The sequence below is a fragment of the Platichthys flesus genome, chromosome 9 (genome assembly GCF_949316205.1).
Source record: "Platichthys flesus chromosome 9, fPlaFle2.1, whole genome shotgun sequence".
NCBI lineage: Eukaryota > Metazoa > Chordata > Actinopteri > Pleuronectiformes > Pleuronectidae > Platichthys > Platichthys flesus.
This window is the reverse complement of record NC_084953.1, coordinates 7030011-7055520: the sequence shown is the minus strand read 5'-3', so window position 1 is coordinate 7055520 and position 25510 is coordinate 7030011. Positions and strand designations below refer to the sequence as shown.

At 42.4% G+C, this 25510-nt stretch overlaps 2 protein-coding genes and 1 long non-coding RNA gene across 3 annotated transcripts; 1 reads left to right on the top strand and 2 right to left on the bottom strand.

The window, feature by feature from the left end:
- Positions 1-118: 118 nt before the first annotated feature.
- On the bottom strand, positions 119-12943 carry mknk2b (MAPK interacting serine/threonine kinase 2b). The gene is made up of 14 exons (XM_062395738.1): positions 12803-12943; positions 11937-12176; positions 11405-11495; positions 11095-11196; positions 10867-10964; positions 8409-8488; positions 8150-8223; positions 7881-7985; positions 7564-7619; positions 7261-7356; positions 3751-3945; positions 3478-3642; positions 3337-3377; positions 119-3223 (listed from the first exon to the last, which is right to left on the bottom strand). Exons 2-14 carry the CDS (start codon positions 11985-11987, stop codon positions 2950-2952), a joined length of 1428 nt encoding a protein of 475 aa, XP_062251722.1. The 5' UTR covers positions 11988-12176; positions 12803-12943; the 3' UTR covers positions 119-2949.
- A 2424-nt stretch (positions 12944-15367) lies between these two features.
- Positions 15368-16592, top strand: LOC133960867 (uncharacterized). Its single transcript, XR_009921945.1, has 2 exons — positions 15368-16096; positions 16339-16592. It is a non-coding gene; the product is annotated as an uncharacterized LOC133960867 (long non-coding RNA).
- Positions 16593-19467: 2875 nt separating this feature from the next.
- On the bottom strand, positions 19468-25510 carry mob3a (MOB kinase activator 3A). The gene is made up of 4 exons (XM_062395712.1): positions 25283-25510; positions 22986-23545; positions 21156-21358; positions 19468-19901 (listed from the first exon to the last, which is right to left on the bottom strand). The coding sequence occupies exons 2-4, from the start codon at positions 23401-23403 to the stop codon at positions 19872-19874; spliced, it is 651 nt and encodes a 216-aa protein (XP_062251696.1). The 5' UTR covers positions 23404-23545; positions 25283-25510; the 3' UTR covers positions 19468-19871.

The following is a 25510-nucleotide window of genomic DNA, read 5'->3' as shown; positions in this document are numbered from 1 at the left end:
ATGAAACTAGTGATACAACCGAGAGATCCTATCAGGGAAAGTACAGTCGTTTTCACTGAAGCTTTTCTGCTTTCGGGCTAAACATTCGGAGACCACAGAGACCAAACAAGACAAAGTGTGTAGTTCAAAAATGCTTTATTGCTTTTTTTTTTTTTTTTTAGAAAAACAATACAAAAATCTGTAGCAACTGTCATAAATGTTGCCTTGAGTGAACTGCAATCATTCAGATGGTACAGTAAAGTGCTTATTTTAAATCAAAATATCTTTTGTATTTAAAGGATGTATTTATCTCAGATTTCTTCCCGATGAACACGATGGATGATTCAGTGTTAAAGGTACGTTCCAAAAAAAAACAAAAAATAGGAAAAATGTTGAGGACTGGATCCACTTAGACAGAAAAACCCCACACCACGTCCATGAAACAAACAGTTTATAAAACTTTTGATCAGTGTTGCTGGATGTTAAATGCTTTTGCCTTGGGCTACATTCAAATTATGGGGAGGTGGATGATGATGGTTATTTGAATGAATGAATTTTAACACTTCCTTCTTCAAAATGACATACAATATAAAAGTTGTGAGGCTTTAAGATGTCATTTTGTCCCAGTATCACCAGTAAAGGGCAGTCGGAAAAAAAAATAGCGACTGCCACTTGACAAAAAAGTAGAAATGGTCATGACCAAGAAAACTCCCATATACCATTGAGGATATTACAGAGTATGGCCAAAGTCTGTGCGTTTCGGAGTATCCAACCCTATCAAAAAAAGTAGGGACTAACTTGTCTGATGCTCGTAAGGGGAAAAAGGCAGAATACTGAAGTGAACAGGTATTTTCAAAAAACCCCAAGATTGCCTTGTTCATTAGCTTAATGGTTTGAGATTACCGAGCAAAGTAGTTTCCCAAATGGAGAAGAAACAGCTGCATACACAAATTCAAGTAAGTCTTAGTATAAGACATAAAACCCCATAACGATGCATCTGCAGAAAAGGTATTTTTAGAACTAATACAGTGTCCTATTATCAGCATAATGGGTCCTGTGACACCATTTCCAGAGTACCATCGCCCCAGTGCTGGCGACAGGACATGGACAATCAGAAGTTTCCCACTTGTCACTGCAAGGTGATGGATCACAAGTTCAATGAACCGTCTTTGGTGAAATGGCTACAGTGTTGTGAAACCACCTCATCACGAGTCCATTACCTGTCAGTTTCAGAATGAGCTTTAACTTAATCTGAACAAACGACAACCAAAAGATTATTGCCAACTCTTACAAAAAAAACCTAAACTTAAAAACTTGCTTTCACTGGGCATGAACGCTCCAGATCAAATAAACAAACTCCATCTTCTCACCTCATACACCACATACTCCGAACTTTTAAAAACACATACATAAAAAAAAAGGATAAAGAAAACTTAAAAAAAAAAAAAGAGGAAAAACATCTGGTGTTCACTTAACTGCACCTGCATGGAAATCACCATATAGAAAAAAGAAGCTTATTAACAGCCATACAAAAATGGGAGGGGAAAAAAAAATAATAATCAGTGTGGCACATTGACATGGAGTTTTCAAACATGAAAAATAAAGTAAACTTAATACAGCTACACATCCTTGGAAGACTTTTTTTGTTGTTTTTCTTTTTATGGAATGTTTTTCTTTTTTTTACTGTTTCAAATTTTTTTGGGAGTAATCTCATCTGCCTCTGATTTTGTAAGAGAAATTTGTCAAATGATGGTAAATGTATTTGATCAACAAATGAGAATCTGTCACATTGGCCAAAATGTTCTTCAAACCCCTGATGGGAGCTTTAACATTTACTGCCAAAAGTTCTAAATCTAATGCATCATTTGATCTGTAAAAAAAAAAAAATCTTAACGAAAATTAACCCCAAAAATTTGGAAAACCAGTTCTCGTTGTGGCAGGTCATTTTTTTACAGAGTAAAGTAAATTGCCTGTTTTCACCTGTCTAGCCAATTAATATACTGTATAACCAGCGTGTACCAACATACCAGGTAAACTCAGAACGCCCTCTGAGGTTTTATTTTGCAGTGGCCAAGCATCATGGCCCAAGAAAAATAGTTTTAATTTAATACTATCAGACTTGCCTAACGGTCTCATAAACACTGAGCGATGTGGCCCCTGATGATTTGGCTTCTTATCAAATTGGTGCGACAGTAAGTCAGACCTGGCTGGGTACAGAAAAACATTCTTCCGGAGCATTAAGTGCTGGACAAGGGCGTGTTTCATTTCAGCCATTTACAGAAGAGCTGTACGGAATTTATCCTAAAAGAAGGAGGAAAGAAAAATCTTTGAAGCCTCCCCAGTCGCACAATGAACCGCACCAGGCACGGACAGCATTGACTTTCAGCCCTCCCAGCCCTGTATACTTTATCCCTTCAAGACAGGAACAGCCTTCATCTTGGCCTATTGCATAAGCTTGTATGTATCTGCGTATGGGCCATTCATGCAAACACATACAGGCAAAGAGAACATTCCAGATAACTTAATTCACAGTGGATCCAGTTGTAACGTGGGAGCAGCACAACAGGTTGTCCTTTGGTGTCTGAGCTTAGTTTTGAAGATAAGTGTTCTGATTTCTTCTGAACCGAGTTGTATGAAAAGAAAACAGAACAGAGCTTTGAAAATATTTCCATCTATCTATCTCCCAAACCATTACCTGGCCCTCCTCCCCAACCTGGACGTGCACATTTGCTATGTGCAGGCCCAGGGATAATGTGCTTCAGAAGTGCTGCAGACGGGCAGAAGGCATTTAGAGGAATAGCTGCAAGCAGCAACTTCCTTTACAGCGAGGCAATCAAGCCTGAATGGCAGAGGAATCAAGGCCAGCTAGAATCAGAGAGAGTGGCCAGGAAAGGGGAGGGAGAGTTTCAGGACAGTCTTAGATCTGGACTTAAATCTTAATGGGAGGTCGGAGGTCAGGGTTGATGACATTCAGGCACAGTCTCCCATGATAACCAGAGGGGCCAAGAGCTGACGGAGCTCCGTAGCAGAGACAGGCCCTCCCTTGGGCAGGCTGCCTCGCTGCCTGCGCTTGGCCAGCTTGGAGTTGGAAGGAGGTGAGAGGTGAGTAGAAGAGCCAGCGGCAGTAACAACAAATGGGACTTCCTGCTGCTGCTGATCTTCCATGTCGTCCTGTTCAGCCAGCTGCCGGTTCACAGCCATGGCCTTTCCAGCAAAGAAAGTCAGATCCCTGGCATTGCTGGTTCTAAAAAGGACAAGAACAGAAAATGTGAAATCTTTGAATATACTTCAAATATTTAAAATCAGTGTAAAATGAATAGAATCTTTTAAAATAATGTAATTCTAAAGTCATCTCACCTTTGATGCAAAATGGATGTTGGCAAAGTGTCACATGCACCCTGAAAAAGGAAATATACATTTTAGTGCCTTGAAAAACACTGCATTAAAAACAAAAATGTGTGTCAAAGATATTTTATGGACTCCTAGTTGAAGACGTACCCCCTGCACCCAGGGGTGCTGCAGCACCTGGCGGGCACTCAGGCGGTTTTTGGCATCCCGAACCAGAAGTTTGGATATCAGGTCTTTGGCACTTGAGGAGATGTGAGCCCAGTCTTTCTCTGGATACTCGTATTTCCCTTCCTGAATACTTTCAAATAAAGTGTTCTGGAAGTGGAGACAAATACTATAATTAGTGAACTTAACCTGAATGACACTGACCTAGTTTCATTAATGTCCTGTAAAATATATATGAAAGCAGTGACAGATTTTTACCTGGCAGGTGTGGCAGGGCTCCCCCGATTCCCAGCCACAGTCACCACCACAGCGACCTACAAATGGTGGGTAGCCACTCAGCATGATATAAAGGATGACTCCAAGGCTCCACAGGTCACAGCGCTTGTCGTAAATTGTAGCCTCCTCACTGAAGGCCTCAACCACCTCAGGTGCCATGTACTCTGCTGAGCCACACTGTAAAAATACACATGGAACAAAAGAAGACATTTGTCAGCCCCAGGGATGAGACATAATACAAAGAGAAACACTGGCCCCTCTGTACATTGCTTCATTCAGCTGATAGCTCATGATTCAAAGTCATTCAGCCTGATGCCTTCTCTTGGCTTGTGCAGTTGGGGAGGGAGGTGGGCAGCCTATGTGATGGTCACATGCTTATCTGCAGTGCTGGCTGTTCAAAATTAGCTCTACAGATTTTCTTAATGTCTTGAGAACAGATGTAGAAACATTGTGTACAGCTACATTTAAAGGGTGGAGAAGGGAAGAGCTGGGCTATAATGATGCAGGTTAGTGTGGGTAGGCAGCAGCGGTGAGTCACTGCTTTAACCAGTCAACTGTACACAAGCCAGGCTGAACAGGCTGATGGCCAGGATGGGCTGAGCTCTGACGATGCCTTGTTATGTAGCTAAGAAGGAAATTAGGCCAAACACTGAGCAGGGAAAAGAGGATTGGCTGTCCTGCAGAAGACTGGGCTGAAACTTCACCGGTTACATAACAAATGCTTTTTTTGATCCTGAAAAAAAGAGCAGGTCGGTAGTTCAGCAGGACAGATGTTTGTGGACAGGATGTTACCATTACCTCATAAATACTTTTACATCCTTAAAAATAGATTTTTGATTCTTTGAGATTTATAGAGGATCCTACTATAGAAAACTGCTGGTTTAAGGTCAGAATATCTCAGCAATTTCCGAAACTGTAGCACAAGGTAAAGCACGTCAGTATAAAACATCAGTTAAAAACTGCATCTTGGCAAAACCCCCCTATCCGATATCCTCCCTTCCATCTGTGGAGGCGCATGTTTACATTGACTCGTTCACTCTTTTGTGTCCCAGTACCATAACCCAGCTGTCTCCAGACTCCTCCTCCACCCCGCTCCGACCTTATGTAATGAAATCTGCTGCACAGGAATCTAGAGTCAGACAAAGCTGCTTTTGTCGGGAGAGAACACCCCACCCCCACGATTGAATCGACATCATGTCTGTGACGGCTGCATCCACAGACAAGCCTCAAGGATTGAGGCCAATCGAAGCCCCCACCCACACAAACAACATCTATGGTTTCCAAGGTACCCTAAAACAGAGGAGCAATAACATAGCTGTCCCATCGAAATCAGTTATCAAGGCTAATCTTGTTTAAAAGCTGCCCCGGACACACAGCCAATCCAAGACAAGTCAGGATAAAGAGCCAATCCAGCACTGCCTGCAACTGCCACTGATAAGGTCTGAAAACAAGGGGAGCGTAAGCAATCGCGATTCTTTGGTCAAAAACCTAACCTCAGGTTTATTCTTCCAGACAATGTCTTCTGCACTTACAATCACATCCACCGCAAACCTCCCTGTGAGCTGCAGATATATAATCAGCTGGTGCTGCCGCAGGATTTCTTGGTATTGTAACCTGGGGCTTTCCAGTGAGTATGTGACAAATGAGACCATATTAACAGACACGATGACTCACAACTCTGCAGTTTGTAAACTGCAGGATTAGCTGAAGAACCTTACAGAGAGGGGACCTGTTCTGTCATCATCCAGCTGTACCTGCAACTGTCACAAGAACCCACTACAGACTGGGAAACGGTGTGGTGCACCCAGTTCACAGCTGCAGCACTTGTGTGAGGACATTTGAACAGCTCACGCCAAGTACTTGGGCAAGGCAGGCACTTGTGCAGCATTCTCAGTAGACTAAAATTAGCATTTTTCCTAGAAAGGTCCCTCTCCTCTCCTTGACGTTCCTCGTTTATAGACTGCACGAACAAATCCACAGAAAATTACTTTAACAGCAAACTTAAGGCAAAAAAAGGTCGCTCAGTAGGATCATTAACTTTTGCAATAAATGTAACATTATATATAGCGCAACAACTGTAGGAATGTAGGCAAAGAAGGGGGCAGGGAGAGAATGCCAATAGTGAGATGGAAATCAGATAACATTGTCCCTGTGACCAAGGCAAAGAAAACAAGTCAATGCGCATGAGCAGACTGGGTGCTTGTCCCTCCCACTTACCCCCACCTCCCACTGCCCAGCCAATCACATCTCAGTTGCTAGGTATGGGAGGAGCGACTAACAATTTCTAGAACAGGCCTTATGCACAGCCTTTGTATAAAGAACATAAAGAAAGCGCAGAGCAGCACAAGCTCTGGTTGGGGCCACTGGGCGGAGACTAAACAGAGAGGCTGGATGTTTTTCTCTCATACCACAAAGAGAAAAGGGAAATGAGCAGGAGTGTGTACGTCTTGTTTTCATTGCAACTTCTTCAAACCAAGGGACTGTCCTTGTAAAGTAAAAATGTTTTCCCTGTAGCCTTATTACATTCCAAGGCTACCACATTGTGTTTAGTTCAAGTATTGTAGGTATGTTCCAAAATTCCCTATGTAACAGGTTATAAAAATAATCACAGAAACATGAAGACAAACCAAAAGGTGCATTGCACCGCACAAAACAGACATTTACTCAGGCTCCGCTATGAGGCCCCTTGTAGACTAAACAAGTGAGGCCCCAAAACGTTACCCCCTTCAAATAGTTCAGGGATGGGCTCTCGGTTCTTTAGTTCTGCTAAAGGAAGATGAAGTTACCAGTGTTGAAAACCCCCCACACATGCAGGCATGCACTCCTGCAGTCTAAACCACTGTGCTTCACCTGCTCCCATCCATCTATCTATCCCCATCCCCCCAGACAACCAACAGACAAGTCTGTGTTGACAAAAGTAGAACACTTGCCAGTTCAACTTCGCCAATTAACTGAGTTTGCAAACATGCTTTTCCAGGTGCCTTTAGAAGACCTTTGTGTTGTGACGACAGCAGGAGGGTTAAACCCACATGACCCCCCCCAAAAGCTGTGGGCCTAAATATTTGTTTCTGATAAGAAACAGGACGTGGACATTAAACTGAGAGGTCTATAGCCAAGTGCTGCCGATACTTCAGTATGATAAGGGAGGTTACAAGCTGTCAAACCGGGACATTCAGGAAACAATCCTAGCCATCATATCAGAGAAAACCGCCTAATACTAAAGTACCCTAACTTTAAAACACAGCATTTACTCCTCCAATCAGCGAGCTCTCCTGCAGCTCGCGCCACTCAGGGCTGCCCAATAGTCAACCAGCTAGTTGGACTTGATAAACTTTTACAGCCTGAAAACAACTTTCTTATCCACAAACGGGAATTTATGAGCGAACTGGGAAACGTGAATCAGATTAGCTTCATTGAGCAGCAATTTTCTCCTGTTTATTAGGGTTGTTGAACTGTGTGGCAAAAAAACAAAAAATGAGCAGCTGGACTTACAGGAGTGAGGAGCTCGGGGGTGGAGATGGGTGAGCTGTCGCTGTTCAGCTTGATCCCACTGCCCAGGTCAAAATCACAGATCTTGACTGGGGAAATCTGGCAAGAAATACAAATTCAGGATTATTCCAAATCATTTGGATTTTGTATATTCGTTTAAAAACTATTCCAGGGAGCAGATATTTGATCTGTCTTTTATCGTCCCCGTGGTTTGTTATCACAATCTATGAGCAAATTATAAAACTTATCAGCACATTAGTTGCCCTTTGAACTGTTAGGACTCAAACAAGGTTTCAGTAAACTCACCTTGTCAGCTCTCTCACAGAGAATGTTTTCAGGCTTCAGGTCTCTATGTGCCATTCCTAAGAAATGAAAACAATGAGTCAATTTTCCTTTCACCGACATCTTGCCAAGCTGTTAGGATGTAGCAAGTCCTATTTTCTTGTTAAAAGAAAAGTTATGTGTCCCTTGGTCAATCTGATCAAGAAATAACATTGTGTACAATTTATCTAATATAAGGAACGGGATCCCTAAATCTAATTTAGGGCAGTTGTGGACATTTGGTGATTAATAGAGGTAATTTAATTGCTCGTCATTTTGCAATTTTGTGTAAGTGGTCTTACCCTTGTTATGCAGGAAGTCTAACGCACTGGCAATGTCCTGCACGACAACACTGGCTTCTTGCTCACTGAAGTGCTGCCTCTTGTGAATGTGTGCCAAGACTGAACCTAACAGGGAGAAATGAAAGACTACATCAGCTTGGTTTACAAGGAGAAAAGCATAGAATCAATGTCTTACCACACACAGACCGTAAACATACATTAGAGGAATCTTACTAAATAAACACAGGGATAATGATGCAGACATCCAGCAGCAGGTATAATTCACTCACCTCCTCTGAGCTTTTCAAACACCAGGTAGAATTTGTCTTCCTCTTCAAAGAACTCCACCAGCTCCAGGATGTTACTTTAGAGTAGAAAAAAAAGTCAAATGAGCCACTGGTAACTAAATCCTCTAACGGAAACTTTCATACAATCTCGGCAGTATTGGGGAATTACAGCCACCACAAATTGGGTAAGCCTGCAGGTCTATATCTATACATTCATCATCATGTGGAATTATGTTTAACAGGACATGACCGGGGACATTACCTGTGGCCCTGGCACTGGTAGAGCATTTCAACCTCACGGAAGACACGGCTGCGGCTGTGACCTGGTCTTTTCTCGATGATCTGAAACAAAACAATGTCATGGCTGAGCTTCATTATCTAATAGTAGACACCTTAACATGAGAGCCTGTAACATTCATGTGTTTCACAGAGGTCGGATGAAGGAAAATGAGGATGGCTCTTGGATTAATACAGAAGAATCTAGCTCATCTGTTAGAGTTTATATTCCGTCGAAGGCCACCCCCTAACAGTACACCGCAAGATACCACCCGTGTCTGTTTACTGTAGAGCAGGCGGTATAGCCTAGATTACATACTCCATATAGAGTTCCCTCTAACTGGTCGCCTTAAAGACCAAACATTCATCCCACCCTGTGACACAGTTGCAAGAATAGTGTAACCTACTTTCGAAGGGTTGCTGCCATAGCAGAGATATAACAGAATAAGACTGGAACAGTCACAGAATCTCTATATTAAGCAGTCTTGTGCGAATCTAAATTGCACTTAAGGAGTCATTAGTATATCCCATCTGCTAATCTAAAAGTGTTTACGCTATCAAGAAAGCCTGCCTAAAAATAACCTTTATGCTGCCTGGAAATAAACAGAAGGGCCACGGGCTGCAAGGTCAAAAAGTGACAGAACGATAGACTGCTGACACCGGAGCAAAAGGCCTGAATTTTCCAGCTCTGCTCAGTTATTGTCTGCTTGGGAGGCTGTGCATGTTTCTCTTCCTGGTTGCTGGATTACAGCTGCTATTGAATCCTGTTGGGGCCACGGCTGCAGTGTATGTCTAGGATTAATGCACAGACAAGGGGCCTGTGAGTAGCCCAAAGCCGCTGCAATGTTCCAGTCTGAGTCAGCAGAGCAAACGGCCCCTGATCAGCTCACTTTCTCCCAATCACAACACAAATCAAAGTGATGCCAACATGCCGATTAATCAGAATCTGCAACACAATGCTATCAAATCAATTACTAAAATTATAAGTGGAAGGGCTGTTACTTGTGAGGTAGTACATTTACAGTCGTTTAAAAAATAAGAAAAAAGGCACAGATTAGAGGCACAGCAGCCAGCTGCAAAACAAGTCACTAAACCACACTGCAGGCTTAAACATAAACCTTTAGTTAGGGCTTGCAAAGCACACCCTCCTGTGAGTCCTTGGTGCTGACGCTTTTGTGCAATTGCAACACAAGGAGCCCACACATACATCTCATCCCAGTCTGAAGGGGGAGGGGAGAGACATCTGGCAGGAGCAGTCTGAGCCCCCGCCGACTCCGACTGACCTCCAGTCACTGCAAAACCCTGTGTCTCCACCCCCAAAATCGCAAAGTCCCAAGGGATCTACCACACCATCTCAGGATAAACATTACCAAGAGATCATGGTCACATATATCAGGTCTCCTAGTCCTCTGAAATATTAATGGTATGCCATGGACACTTGCTCTCAGGTCAAACAAGCATTAAACTGTCAAAACTGTTCCAAACTTAAGCAGAACTACCCCAGAAAATTTGAAATAATTAGATGCGAGAAGACAGATCACTGTTTATGTCCAAATCGGATTAGAGGTTACAGGCCAAGAACTTTTATAAAAATCTCTTGTCCCACTTTGCTGCACTTACACAGATTAAATAATTTCACACCGTTTTGTTCCTAAAAATGAGGAAATGGGCATTAAGTGTATAAAAGCAAAAAGGGAAGTGCCAAAGAGTCAAGATTGCATCCACGCCCCATTTGGAGAGGAAAAGTTAAAAAGTTTAAATGTACCGAGCAAGGAGAACAAAGCAATGTAAACACCCTGGGTCACAACCCTAACCCAGCATCCCCCCTCCTTCCTCTCTGTGGGTTTTGTTTTGACACAGTTGCCAGTACACAATGTTCTCAGCACTAGCGTCCTCTGTAGGCAAAATGATTAAAGAAAGGGGGTGGGTATATCCCTCCCAGCCCTCTGATTGGCTGAAAAATTATAAAAACAGTGAGGAGAAGAGCCTGTAAGCAGCAGCTCGTATTGCACACTCAGGGGAAAAAAGAAAAAACCCCACAACACAGATGAGAGCCTGCAGCTTTCCAGTAAAGAGCTGAACTAGTGGGGGAAAAACAGAAGTACAAGGCCCAAGGACCAGAACTTCACATGACAAGATTTCTAAAAAATTACCGGAGAACAGAAGGCAGCTGGCACACATTGACCCACATCCCACAGTCTAGTTCTCTTCCATTTAACTCTCAAACAGCATGTTAAGACACAGGGTCCTTCTTGTATAGAGACATTTAATTGCACAACTCAGATCCTACTGATCACTAGTCAAGGTGCCCAACAGACAGGAAGCATTACAATGGCAACTACATTTACAGAGCAGAGAAGATTTGCAGGAATAAAGACTCCATATATTTTGAATATTGTTTTAATATATTCCAGTCATCCAATAAGTGTGTAAAAAGGTATTACCTTGACAGCATACTCATTGTTGGTGATGAGGTTAATGCATGTTTCCACTCTGGCATAAGCGCCCTCCCCTAGTAACTCATCTTGCAGTCTATAGACATCTGTGGCAGAAAGAGGAAAAATGATAATTCAAACATGATGAAAGGAGGATGTCACAAGTTGCTGCAGATAATATTTGATTATGAGTGTTAAGAATAGCAATATAATAAGTTGGGCTTAAAAGCTTTTTACCCTCAAATCGCCCAGAGAAACTGTCAGTTGCCCGGCAACGCTTCTTCTTCTTGTTTCTCTTCTTGGCATCGGGGATGTCGATAGGCCGGCTGAAAGGGATGTCTGTGGAAACAGGAGTGCCCACATTATTATGAGCAAGTAAAACAATGCAATTTGGGGGCGATTACATCTGTTGACATAAAAGTGTACATTTCATTTGGAGAAAGCTGACTGAACAGACTACGTTGCACCAAATGTATTAAGGATTGCTTCAACAACGCACACAGATAAGTTACAGTTTAAACTGCACTCAGCAGGTTAGAATACTCACCATATCTTGGGGAGGAATCAAAATTAAAGGACGAATCAATTAGATGGGATCCATTTTTAGTGAAGTCGTCCGATTCAAAGGGATTTTGACCCTGAGAGGAAACAAAAAATGTGCCAGTTAAGGTCTGCAATCTCATCAATGACGCATAATGCACTAGTTGTTATGACAGATAAGAGAGGCCCGCTTATCTCCCACCGTGCAACAATAAACTAAAACTACATTATAAAAACACACCCGAGGGACTGAAACTCTTGAAACTGGAATGTGTGATGCACAGCTACACAAGTCAATTATCATAAGAGGATATGTTTAGAGCAGGAAATACAAACGTATTGTTTTTGTTGGCTTTTCAAAGCTATAGTCTTCTCAAATATGCTTCCATGAGCCACGTGGAGTGTTCATCAGTCATAGGATGCGAGAGAGCAACAGATGTGTTTATATATAGCAAAGTGAAGCCCCCCCACTCCTCCCCACTTGCAGGCTGACAAATGTGCTCTGCTATAGACTCTTCCCAGAGGCCCACAAATCTCACCTTGAACGAGCGGTGGAATCCGGTGACTTCGGTGATCTTGTTCTGCACCATGTTGGCTTCGGTTTGGGTGGAGATTGGGTGTTTGACTGGCGGATGTCGGCGGCGGCAGCGGCAGCAGTTGGTAGTTTTTGGTTGGTGTGGGGGGGGTGTCAATTTGCACTTCTCCGAAACAGAAGGTGGTTTCAGAGGGAGTCGCAAGTGATCACACTGCGCTGGCTGGTCAGCTTTTGAACGGGAGCCCTGTGGACAATACACGGGAGAGGGGAGAAAAAAAAAACACCGCAGCGTTACAACAGACAACTTAGTACCGACACGTAGAAAGAGCCAGTTGTCTGTAAACTCACATGATCTAAAAAAAACACGACCGACGCTAAAAACGAAAAGACGCTCCTAACTGTGACATATCGCACGTCCGTGGTGATTAAAACAACGGACAGCTGCTAGGCACAACGCCACCCACCTATAGAGTCAGTGCTAGCTTAGCTGTATGCAGGACGTCATATTAAGAAGCCAGCGCAGAGAAAACTGTCAAACAAAGCGCGTGTAAGTAAGATGCGGATATTTTTTATTTTTTTTGAGGGGGGGGGTGGGGGCGTCGTGTTGGGGTTAAAACATGGAAAGCAAACATTAGCATCATGGAGGCTAACAATTGATTGGCTAGCAATAGTGCTCGAGCTGAAATCCAACTTTAAAGCCCCCCCCCCCCGTCAGAAAGCTTCGGGGATCTGGCGTTAAAAACGGTAACGTCACCGTGTTCGCGTCGCGTCACGTAGACACCAACAAAGGGGAGAAGAGTCGCCATTGCAACGCTTCCAATGTTAAAATCCATGTTTTTCTCTTTGTGTGTCCGTCTCTCCTCCACTCACCCCGTTGTTAATGTTATAGCTCCAGTGTTGGCGTTGTTGTCTGACCCGCTGCTTCAACAGCCCGCAGAGGACGGTCGCCGGGGAGGGGGAGGGAGCCGCCTGATCGTAAGTGCGTGGAGGAGAAGGTGGCTGGTAAGTAACAGCGTGGAGGCTTTTATAACCTCCTCGGCCCCTGACTCCTCCTCCTCGTCATCCGCACTCCTTTGGCTCCGCCCCATGGATCACGTCAACACCACTGGATGCGTCAAGTATGTTCTAGAAAGGACGCGTTCCGTTTCGCTCCCTCGCTCCTCTGCGAAGCTTGTAGACGTTAAAAACACGCAACCCCCCCCTACCCACCCGTAACGTGCTGAAGAAAACTCTCAGCTATCAATGCATTTATTGAGGCTGGTTTTATATGTTATCGATTGTTATTCCGAACAAACCCCACGCAACGGAATGTGTTGAGGATCCGAAATCGGACGCGGACGTGGAGCTGTATTTTGTTTCGGACGAAACTCGTGCAGGCGCGAAATGGCGAGTACATGCTCATCAGCACAGTCAGCAGCACCGTGCTGGTTCCGATGAGAGAGGATGTCGATGCAGATGGAGACGGACCCGCATCAACATGCAGACGGACCAGATCCACCAGTTCACCGTGTGATGGTGGAGCTGATGCCGTCACTGTACAAACAACAGCCATGCATAAACATCTACTGGTCAGCATCCGGTTAAATAAAGAGTGTGAGAAGACACAACCTGCACCACACCTCGGCCCCTGTGTGTCACACACATGGACAAACGTTCTGTCAGTGATACACAAAGATCCAGTTCAAATTACCCGAGAAGGTCACAATATACACCAGGCATCCAGTGATGAAGTGTAACTAAGTACATTTACTCCATTACTGCTCTGAACTACAACGATTGAGTGACTTCTACTTGTATTAGCAACAATAGTGTTATTATCAGGTTTTCTTCTTTATAAGTAGAAATTGTACATCTTTTGCCCATAATTTTGGTGAAATGTCAATATATAATTTATGGTAGTTAATCATATTGGTTTACAAAGGCTACTATACAAAATATACCTGCATTAATGACAATCATAATATGTAAATATATCCACGTGGGTTTTCGTCCATTTTATGCTTCTTTACATTCCTACTCCACTATATCTTGCATTCAAATATTTAACCTTTTACTCGCATATAAATATTTAACTTTTTACTTAAAATCAAATATATATGTTAAAGCATTTGTAGTTTGGGTCCCTTATCACATTTCCATTGCATTTTACAATGCCCTAAACGTTAGCTTCACACCCAGGGATGGATTGCAGTGGCCAGATGGGAGTTCAAAGAAATCCCCGTCTGAGTCACAGCCTGCATCGTCTGTCCCCCGCATCGCAGGGGCAGTGACATGACTTTATTTATACACTGTCCTGCAATGTAATGTGGGTATAGAACCAGTCGGAAGAAGTGTTGCAATGAGTTGCATAGTAGAAGCAACAGTATCTCAAAGTAAAATTAGGTTTTAGTGAATGATTGATGTGCATCTACCTGTATTTATAATCCAAACAAATTTAAGTATAGGCTACTCTTACTGCAGACACTTACTCCTGTTAGAGTTATATGCTGACACTAGTGGCTGCTGATTCCTTTTTATATGTAAAATCTGTTTCAGCATTGTTAACACATTTTGAAGCCAGGTGAGGAGGCACGTTCCGACGAGGGAGGGGGTGGTGTCTCATGGTTGTGATAATGAAAGAAATCCAGGAACTGCGATGCCAGTGGAAATGTGCACTCTCTTAACTCGTCTGCTAATTGTGAGATGCCATAGAGGTGACATGTCCCTGCTTCTTCTGTGAGAAGAGATTAAATGCAAAGGTATTTCTGACGAAGGCCCAAGAGAGGAGTGTTAGATCCCTTTGGTTATTGCTGCTGTACATGCATCATCCATATTAAATCCAGATGTTAAAAATGGCATGTATTGTGTTGCATTAAATGTAAAGTGCACATGCTGTATTATGCCATGTGCTTTGCTTTAATGTACGTCCTCTTGTGATGTTTAACTGTCATCACTGTATGAAGGGTAAGCCAGAGTCAGCAGACTTGCTGTGTATCATATTAATGTATTGTTTATCAAGGGTGTCTTAGTTAAAACCATGTAGGGTTTGTTTTCAGCAGCTCCTGTCTTGTGACTGGAGGCTTTCTGCCTCTCCTCCTCCTCCTCTCACCTTCTGCCCCTCAAACATAAGCCCAGTGGTAGCAAACATTACGCAAGTAGCTGGCAGACTGAGTAGCCCTATAGCCAGGAGCACATGGTGTAGCTGCAGTTTTAGTAGGAAAACAAGATCACACGTCAAAGCTCAAGGGGTGGGCTTGAGTCACTACAGGTCAAAAGGGAGAGGGATGGGCCATCATAAATAACTTTAGGCGGCAACAGCCCACTTTCTGATAGGAAGGGCCCTCGACCAGGACACAGCCAGGAGGGAGGTTATTTTAGTGAGAAATATGATATTTCTGAGGTGTGTCTCTGTGGTTGTTGTTGTGGTGTTTCATGACAAAAACTACAAACCAACTCTAGTCTTCTACACTGTCCACATGCAGTATGGAGCACACTGGTATAGGGCTACTCAGTCTGGTATAAACCAGACTGAGTAGCCCTGTGTGCTGTTTGGTTCTGGCATCTGCATCGTAGCCTTTACTCATTGATTGTGCAATACAGCAAAGTGCAATAATATTATTAAATAGTTTTTGCAGATGTTTCGAAAACAGCACAAAGTTATTTATAAAATAGCAAATCATTGTACTCATTGTTCACAGGTTCCACACATTCTAGTTTAAATAACATTGTATATTGTTGCCATGTTGCTATAGTAAAGAACAAGCTAAAAATACATCACTTTATGTAAACTTTATGCTACTTTAACCAAGTCCTGCAACATGCCAATAAAGCACTTATTGTATATGTGAAAGTCTGCACAACCTCAAAGCTGCTCAAAGAAAATTTGTGTTTCTAATTTTAACATTTTGAACTCCTCATAAAAACCAGCAGGGATTTGTTGCCTAACTGTATAAACAATGCATCTGTACATGTGAGTAAATATGTTTACACAAGAAGATAATAGTGCTGGAAGCGCCCGCAGTCCTCCACTCTAACAATGTGTTTTGTACATTTCTCAGGTAGGAAGGTCGCTTGGCCTCATGGCGATGATTGAACCTTTTCCAAGAAGCATTCCCAGAGCAAACTTCCTAGAAGGACGCAACCTGCCGTAGAGAAAAAGACTCAGACGAAACCTCTGCCAAAAATGTAAGTGCCTCTAGGCATTGCAGGAGACAGACAACCCACTGGAGCACTGGAATTAATCCAATAACCAGAAAAATACTTTCACACAGGAGGCGTTAACAAGAATTTTGCAACACACTTTGTTCAATTTGTGCTTAGGGAAACCTTGTATTCTTTTTTTTCTCCCCTGAACTTTGCTTTTGTTATATAACCACATATATAAAAAAAGAATTTGAAATTAATCAGGCCTTTGAATCTCCTCGCAGATGGAGCAACAACACACCAGAAGCTGCAACCGCTGACTTGTCTACAAGAGGCTGAAACGTTCAGGCTCAGCTGTTTTTGTGTTTGTGTTGCGACTTCACCTCTGAGTGAGCCGGTAGTTTAGAACATCGAGTTCAGCATCAAGCTTTTTATTGTTTAATTTCGATTTCACAACAGCTGATGCTGTGATTTTATTGTATTGTTCTGCAAAGTTTTATTACAGTTACGGCTGCAAATAAAGATTAGTCGATTATTATTTTGGATTCTTTTCTAAATGAACTTGTTTATTGATTAGTTGCAAAACTCAAAAAGGTCTCCATGAGTCCATAATGCACATAATGAAAATTTAGTTTGATGTCTGTGGACATTCTTAGTCTTCAAGGTTATCGTATACTTGAAGTGTTAAAGACAAGTCATCTCCTTTACTCAACCAAGTCCAGACGACTTGCTTTTGAATTATGTGTGATGTAAATCAAAAGGTTATGTTTCCACCCCTGTCCTCTTTGTTTGGTTTGTTTGATTGTGAGTCAATTCCTAGAAAACTACAGGACAGATTTCCACGAAGCTTGGTAGAATGTGGGCGTGTGGGTCATGAAAGAACCCATTCAAGTCAGGGGCAGATCCAGATCAGGGGCCAGATCCGGGAATATTTTATCACTTTCTTTACCTTTGAGAGATATGGTGTTTACTTTGACATTTTCTCCAATTTTCCAGGTAATAATTCAAGTATCATGATAAAATCATTCAGCATAATTATGGGACTGAAATCCGTGAGTGTGTCCAATTCGGCTTGATTGAATTTCAGGTTACTCTTGGGCCTTGGCAGAGGTACGACCACTACTGAGTGACATTCTTTAAAGATGAGATGCTCTAAGTTTGTTGAACTGCAGATAACATATAACCAATTCATGATCTGAAACTTTTGGGGCTCCACATTAACTGTGGGCCCTGGAATTCATAATCGCCTCTCTTCCCCGTGGCTGCAGTAGTTGCTGGCTACATGAGGCAACCCACTGGCAAACCACAAAGCCGTTAGGGTGTGGGCTCAATCCGACTTCTGCTGATTCAAATTGTGTCCCAAAACCCTTTCTCTCCATGTAAACAATCACACTGTGCCATCGAAGCAGCACGCTCCACACTGCTGCATAAACCCTGACACAGTTGGACGAGCTGCAATCTGATTGGCTGCAACTTGATATTCTCCGCCCTTGTTCTTGGCCTCCCTCCAGTTCTTCACTTCGACTCTTGCAACCACTGAGACCGTTGGGGGCTGTCTGATACATTCCAGAAAAGAGACAAACACACCAGCGGGAGGGAGGAGCGGGAGGTGGGCACAGCACGTAACACGCGTAGCACATGTTGCCAGTGTTTTACAGGAAGTGACTCCACTGACCGAGGAGGGACAATCCTGTAAGAGGATCAGGTTGCATCAGTCATCGGTTGATGTTATGGGACAGAGAGTTACATCATGTTGGTCTATTGAACTTTACAATAACGTGACATTTTTTAAATATACTGATCAAAAGGTGAAACCTCCACTTAATTACTGATAGAACAGATCACATCATCCCCAGCTATTCACATGGGAAGGAAAATTAAGTATAAGTATAATATAGTCCCTACTGTACTTGAGTACAACTTTGAGTCACTTGTACTTGAGTACTTTCATTTCCTGCTGCTTTATACTCCTCCCCAACGGTAATTCAGAAGTACATGTCTGACCTTTTCCTCCAAGATACTTTAAAGATAAAGTTTAAACACATAATCTTACAAGATGGAATTCCTAGAATGCTCACAATCATTAAGAGTTACTTAAAGTTATTCTCTGAATAATGAAGGAAACTGTAGAAAAACACCCTGTCTCACAATGTTAAAGAAGGTCCAGCAGATCTTCTTGAGTTAGGGCCCTTACTCAAATTCAAATGTTGTTAGCAGATTTCCCCTCTAAATCTATGTAATCAATTTAAGTAACTTCCTGAGGTCACATGCCACAGCATTGCATGTTGTATTATTGCATCAGACTGTACACATGAACCCATTAAAGGTGCAGCTGAGTGTGTTTACCACCTTCATTCTGCATAAAAGTCCTTTTGTACTTCAGAGAACATTTCCTTGATAATATCTATTTACTCTTACTTATCTTTTCTCCTTATAAAGTATTTAAATATAATCACTTCCTCCCCCAGTGCCCCGTCCCTCTCGACAAACTGTAAACCTGCAGCATCAATACGGAAAAAAGAGATGCCCTTGACGGTAGCAGTTAATCCTGTAAGTGTGTTTATATGGGTGTTTCTTGTGTGGAAGATTACTGCTCATTAACCTCATAATCTGAGCCATTGTGACTAATGACTGCCTCTAAATCCCACCAGCTATGTTGTCCTCGAGCCTGTTCATGAATGCCGTTGACCCAGCCAGGCTCATTCAAAACAAAAGCTCTCTGTGTGTGTTCACCATCACAGCACAGTCTGGCCTGTTTCTTACATAACCTGCTGCTGAGTCCAATCATTAACCCTGATCGAGTAGCCCCATCGCCTCTTCATGACCACAACTGGGACATTGAGCAGATTTCAGAAGGGCGACATTAACTTGGATTTACACTACTTATCAACACTGAAAAGAAAAAAAAAGTTTACAAAAAAGTGGTGTCAGACGACCCCTGGTGGACGGTATAGAACATTGTTTTGCTTTGTTTTGTGCCGCCACCGTCAGCAGTTTTGTCATGTGAGGTTTTTCGAGTCTCGTGTGACCTTCAGCTGCCAACAGCATCCGCAACGAACACCTGCAGGTTTGACATATGAGAAGCTGTGCGGTGGCACGAGGCCCAAAGTGCACAATAACACAGACGTGATCATGTCTGGGTCGCCAGCACTGTACTACTGTACTTGTGTTTCCACATGACCTTTACATGAATGCAGCTGAACTCAAAACACTTGTATTCAAAGCAAAAAAGTATGAAACAGAAAGGAAAAAGCTATTTGCTCACTGTGGTTTAACATTATGGGACTGTGTGTACATAATACTTTTTCTGACTCCGTAAAACTGAATAGTAAAATCAATACATTAAGTTTAGTTTAGGAAAAGGAAAACCAATCAAACGGTGATTAATAAATTCAAATCATATAATAAAACAGTAAGAGTAATCATTTTAATATAGCAACATAGTGATTTTATAGATTTACAGTAAGAAATCATACTAATTTTAGATCATTTTTTTTAAGGAAAGAAAGACCGAAGCATCATGGAATGATTGAGATTCAAATAAAAATAGAAAAACAAGCCAAAACAAAACAAAAATACGTCGACACAAACATAGACCTCTTAATACTGTGCTCTGATAAAACGTTTGAAAGGAACAGAACGACTCACATGACAAGGTTCTTGGTTGAAACCTACAGTATGTGGCTAAAATAGATTACAGTACTTAAATACAAAAATAGACTCTCTTTCTGAATTTGTTTGTTCTCTGCTGCAGTCGTCTGGATGGACGGATGGGTGTGTGTGCCCGGCATGAGTCCACGGCTCCGCTGGGCTCCTCTCAGTGGCACATCCGAGAGGTCATCTCTTTCTGAGGAGGACACACAGACACAGTACAGCGTGTTACAGCAGTGAAGGAAGTACTTGTGCTCATTAGTGTTGGCCGACGTCTACTGACTTGGCATATAACTGGTGTGCACTGTGGAGCATTGTGACATCGGGCGGGTGGGGGTGCTAAGCTCCGACACTGGTAATCATTAGCACACATCATTAGCATTAGCGATGCTCACAGAAACAGGCAGAAATTAAAACCTGAAGCATAGAGTGTAGAAATGTATTTTATGTACTGTTTCCGGTACATAATACAAAAATCATCTAAATCCTCCACAGATGTGTGTCCAGGCTCTGGTTTACACTGACCTACTTCAGAGGATGACACATGCCAAACACACACAGGACACACAGTCTCTCAAAGCTAATTAACAATCGATTAATCAGCACCATCGACCGATGTCAGTGCAACAACCAGTTTGGGCTGTGCAGTGGTTCAACGACCCTTTGCTGTATTTCATTGGGATGTTGTGATATAGAAAATAAAAAATCTAGTCTAGATTAATGAGATCAAACTGATCCTTATTTAACACATCTCATGAAATCTGACCTAAAAGGAAAAAGATGCAGTGTTGTGCACTTCTTGGATGCAGAGCACAAATGGCGGTGGCATTCTGTTTCATAAACGGGCGTCACTCACAAATTTTGCGTCTGGGAGGCCTCTTGCAACACACTGCTTCACAAGTGTGCTTTTGTAAGACCCACAACGCCCTACATTTGTGTAAATGTTCGATTCAATTCTCAAACCTCTCTAGGTCATCATTTTTATAACCAAGGACCAAAAGCTTATCTGCAATCTCAATATCCTTGTATATGTTTACGAAGGTTGTTTGATTTATAATTTTTTTAAGTATGTGCCACTATGTAAGTAAGGCAAATATAAGCAATACTAAAACATCAAAAAAAATTGTGTATTGTTTTATTATTGTATTCATGTAAAACAAATAAAAAATGTAAACCTTCAAATAGTGATATCAGACTCATCCAGTATAATCCAGTGTGGGTCAGGCTCCACCTCTCAGATTAGTCTCTACTTACTGTGTAGCATATCGGTCATTTTCATATGCACTGTCGGGTCCTATACAGTTTTATCTGACACAACTAATTTCTTCAGGAAAATATCTATCAACTTTTGTTGGATCCAGAAAATGTCTCCTCTTTAGAAGTTCAACACTGCTGCAGCTACTCTGGGGCTAACCCCTCATATTCACACACGTATTTAACATCCACTCACCAGAGGCTCCAGCTCCTTGTGGTCAGTCAGGTTGAACTCAACGACAAAGTAATAGAAATGCTTGTAGCAGGTATTGACATGAGCCTCCGCCCCCATCTGGCTCACGCGGTCAAAGTGGTGGATGTAGACGTGGACAAACACCCGGAACAGACGAGACAAAATCTTCTTAGCCACCTGCATGAAGGTCTTAGGGAATGGAGTACCTGGGAGACAGACAGATGGACACATGAGAACACGGCGGTCAATCCACTCTGACCTTTCACTGTCTAGACGACCGACACTAGATTATTTTTAAACACAAGGGTAACGTGATGATCTGGTTGTGTTATTTTATGATGTACAATTAATTTAAACATGCTTTGATTCAAAAACGGGAAATATATATTTTTATACTAAATAATTGAATCTGTTAAATGAATGAAGTAGCTCACTGCCATTTTTTCTTATTCAGACAAAGAGGTCACATGTTTTTTTGTCTGTGACTATTTTAAGGTTAAAGCTCCATGTGACATATGTCTTGATTATTTCCTATTAATTAGATATTGGTCAGAACATGTTAAATTTAATATAGGACATTTTCATTGAAGCATTTAAATAGTTAAATGGGTTCAAACTTAGCTTTATTGACAAAACAAGCTTTTTTTATTAGCTGGTTCATTCACATGTGCCAATTTTGCACAAGGCCATTTTGGAAATGTTGTGAGTACACAAATTCAAACCAAGGCACATGAACACAAATACATGTTCACTAGATGTCAATAAGGGACGACAGACGTTCAAGTCAAGGTTAAAGTTATAAATGGATCTTTAACACCTGATTCCCCACGTGATGCTGAGCCGTGGAGACCCTCAGGTTGGAAAACAGAGTACTTAAGGATGGAGGCCCTTCCTACGTGAATGGAAAACCCACCACGACACAGCTTGACTGGGAGGGGGCATTATCCTCAGCTCAAGTGATTCATTTACGGTCTTGTTTTGCTTTGACTAATTCAATAATATTTCAGGAATCCGGTCCAGAGGACGCATGTGGCGGAGGTCACGTCTATTCATAGCTCACTGTAAATTATGTGACCAATTTTTAAATCCCTTGCTGGGATGTTTCTGTAGTTAGTCAGATGCCGAGCGGCGGCTCATGGGCACTCAGTCCTCACATGGACGATGCAACAGTCTGAGATGATAGAAAGATTCCTAGAATGCCACAGCAGGAGGAGATAAACTGACTATGTGTACAATGTGCAGCACTGAAGGTGATCTGAGAAACGTGGCCTCGCAGGTTTCATGGAAAACACATCACTTGGTTGCCTGGTAGCTGAGAAACAGCGGCTTCGGGTTTTAGGTGCTTTCATCTTTTCTTTTTTTCATGTGACTCATGCTGAAAGGACAGTAACTCTTTCAGGTCATATTAAAAAACACAATGTTACAGCAGGAGTTGCAGGTTATGACTCCTCAAAAACGAAACTAACTCTACTTGCAACCCACACGTATCCGTTTCATATGTCTACTATGTCTGGTGTGACATAGTTTTGGGGATACTTTATTGAGTTTCCAAAAAAGAAAAAAGAAAATCAGTATTTTAGAAGACCCAACAAAATGAACCTAACTCTATGTAGCATAAATATGTTTCTATCTACTTTCCTTTTCAGATGAACATCTGTGTGATGGGTCACAGCCCTGGTTCCTATGTGGACTGAGTCTGTGAATGGGTGGAGACTTGGTTTCTTCACTAACTGACTCATTTTGACGTAGATCTTTGGATTTCTTGAACTGAGAAAAAACAATTGCTAACCTAATTCTGAGTCTTTGCTGTCTGTGTCTAATCGCAGCACTTACCGACATTGGTGGGGAAGATGTTCTCATTGTTGATCTGTACCTCGATCCAATCCATGAGCAGGCTCATGTACTTGGGGGCCGACAGCGCGGTCGGCCTCTTGTACTTGTGCTCGTCCTGCCAGCGGTATTCGTACTTGGGCCCGCCGGACATGTTGGGGCAGGTTTGGTCGGTGCAGGAGTCGCTGATGGTGCCGTAGATGAGGTTGATGCGGTTGAAAAAGTCGACCACGTGGACGGCCACCCAGTCGTTGAGGTCCTCGCCGTGGGGCAGCTGCACCGCCTGCTTCAGGTCCAGCCCGGCGTTCAGTGAGGCCTGGGCCTTCTTGTGCAGATCGAAGCGCTGCGTGCCGGGCTCAAACTTACGCTTGGGCCGGAATGTCCTGTCTTTGTTGAAGACTTGTTTCAGCGCCATGGACATGGTTGTGTGCGCAGGCGACTACAGCGGCCGGTGATGTGTTTGAACGCTTAAGGTGAATTATTTACTGTCAGAGTCAAAGGGTCGAGTAAATAACCAGTGAAGAGTTTGGTTATGGACGGTGTCAGTTGGTGGTTCTGTGATCCTGGGTAGAATAAAAGAAGTGGACAGAGAGAAAGGGACAGAGTTTGGTTAATGAATGTCGGCTTGCCTGGATATGTACATTTTCTGTGAATTATTAAACCAAATATTACAATCTAGGCTTCAGGTTTTTTAATTGATGAATAAATTAATGATATGGTCTCTATAGATAAAAACTACAGCGACACATGCCTGTCGCAATTTCACAGACAAAAATCTGAGTTGACTTGGAAGTAAAACTTCACCTAAATTATTAACTAAATCATCAATTATTCTATTGACAGAAGATTAATCTGCCACTATTCTGATTACTAATTCATCACTGGAGCTGTTGAGATAGAAAAAAAATGATTGCTCGTCCAACTTTAATGTAAGTATTTTATGTTTTTCTCTGTTTTATGTCATTGCTAACAAGACTTCACTTAATTTTTGACATGTAACTCTTTCTAGACACAACATAAAACTCATCAGCAAATTAATTATGAAAGAAAATAATCGTTAGTTGCAGCAACAACAGCATATTTGGTCCAGTTTATAGTGTCTTGGGTCTAAACTTGCACGGATGTGGTGACGTTTAAGCTCCTTATCCACCTTCTTAGGCTGATGTGAATTCAAATGAATACATCTTGTGGTATGGCATTAGCTGCTGGCCTCTGTGGCCAAAACCTTTTAGATAAAAATGTATAAAATCTGTAGATATTGATAAATATCACGATAAAGTCACAGTGAAACGTCACTCTAGTGTCCAAATGTACTTTTATCAAATGATTTAAAATTTATTTTTTTGCTATTACATTTTAATTACGATGTATTATTTTAGCTGGTGTCATAGATTTGAGATTTTGTACCGAATCATTTGCTCTCTTTGATTAAAAACTGCATTATTTTGCCTGTTGCCTCTGAGTGAACCTTCCGTCTCACTGTGTTAGCATGACACATTCATAAGAGATATAGACAGAGAACTTAAAAAATGACACAATACACAAATTAATTTGGTTCTTTCCAATGAAAGACTGCAACTGTGCCCATAACTTGTTGACTCTGAGTTAGGTAAACTAATTCACTTGTGTATTACCCATTGATGACGTATTACTGTTTTCAGTGTATATAATAACTGGTTTAATGTTTTAATGTATCAAAGGTGTAATAGGTAAAACACCATATGGAGGTGTTTGAGTGGAGGAATGCGTGTGGAAGAAGAGATCAGCTGATGGACCCGGTGGATTCAGCCCATGTCTGTGATCAGGTACAAGTATGAGCAGTGTCAACACAAAGGGCCTCATTCACCGTCACGCACCACACACCCGCTTCCTACTTCAGACTCTCATTCACCGACAGGAATCTGCGGAATGACAATAAAACGTCTGTGACCGGCTGATAACACCGTCCCCCGATCAGCTCGCACCTCCACCCGGACACTCGCACCTCCATCTTCCGCACAACGCGAACTTTTAGGTGTTTTATTTTGTTTTTTTATCGCATTTTGCAGAATAAGAGCCGCAGATTAAAAAGAGCGGGGGCACATGACGACTGTTAGTTCACTGGTGACGGGCGGACGGGACCAGCTCACTCCGACTTGTTGCTTCCTGGGAACTTAAAAAACACACAAACGGGACGAAATCAGCCCGCGTGACTCATATTTAATCACATCTCGTGTGAAATGAACCCGTGCGTGTTACGGACAGGTCATTAGACGGGGATCATAGCGCTCAGATCAAAGCCACTTTCCAGAAGAACTTACTTGTTCCGCCTTCCTGTTCCGTTCAGTTGCCTTCGGTGTTCGATCGATTATCGCCCGGTCACTGGTCGATGGCTTCACGCAGGCGGCTCACACGCACTACATTATGGACACATGGTGCCGTACATGTCGTGGAATCGCATATAATTCTAGAAACACGCCACTTTCCTACAGAAACTAACGGCGGACTCCTCCCTGCGGAACGAAAAGTACAGCCACGGTCAATCTCTA

Excerpts from the sequence above, each read along its gene's own strand:
- mknk2b (XM_062395738.1), bottom strand. The coding sequence starts at position 11,987 with ATGGTGCAGAACAAGATCACCGAAGTCACCGGATTCCACCGCTCGTTC. Across the intron at positions 11,496-11,936 it reads GATTCCACCGCTCGTTCAAG|GGTCAAAATCCCTTTGAATC; the intron begins GTGAGATTTGTG and ends GTTTCCTCTCAG. Across the intron at positions 10,965-11,094 it reads TTTCTCTGGGCGATTTGAGG|ATGTCTATAGACTGCAAGAT; the intron begins GTAAAAAGCTTT and ends TTTCTGCCACAG.
- mob3a (XM_062395712.1), bottom strand. The coding sequence starts at position 23,403 with ATGTCCATGGCGCTGAAACAAGTCTTCAACAAAGACAGGACATTCCGG. Across the intron at positions 21,359-22,985 it reads CATCTTCCCCACCAATGTCG|GTACTCCATTCCCTAAGACC; the intron begins GTAAGTGCTGCG and ends TCTGTCTCCCAG. Across the intron at positions 19,902-21,155 it reads ACAAGGAGCTGGAGCCTCTG|AAAGAGATGACCTCTCGGAT; the intron begins GTGAGTGGATGT and ends TGTCCTCCTCAG.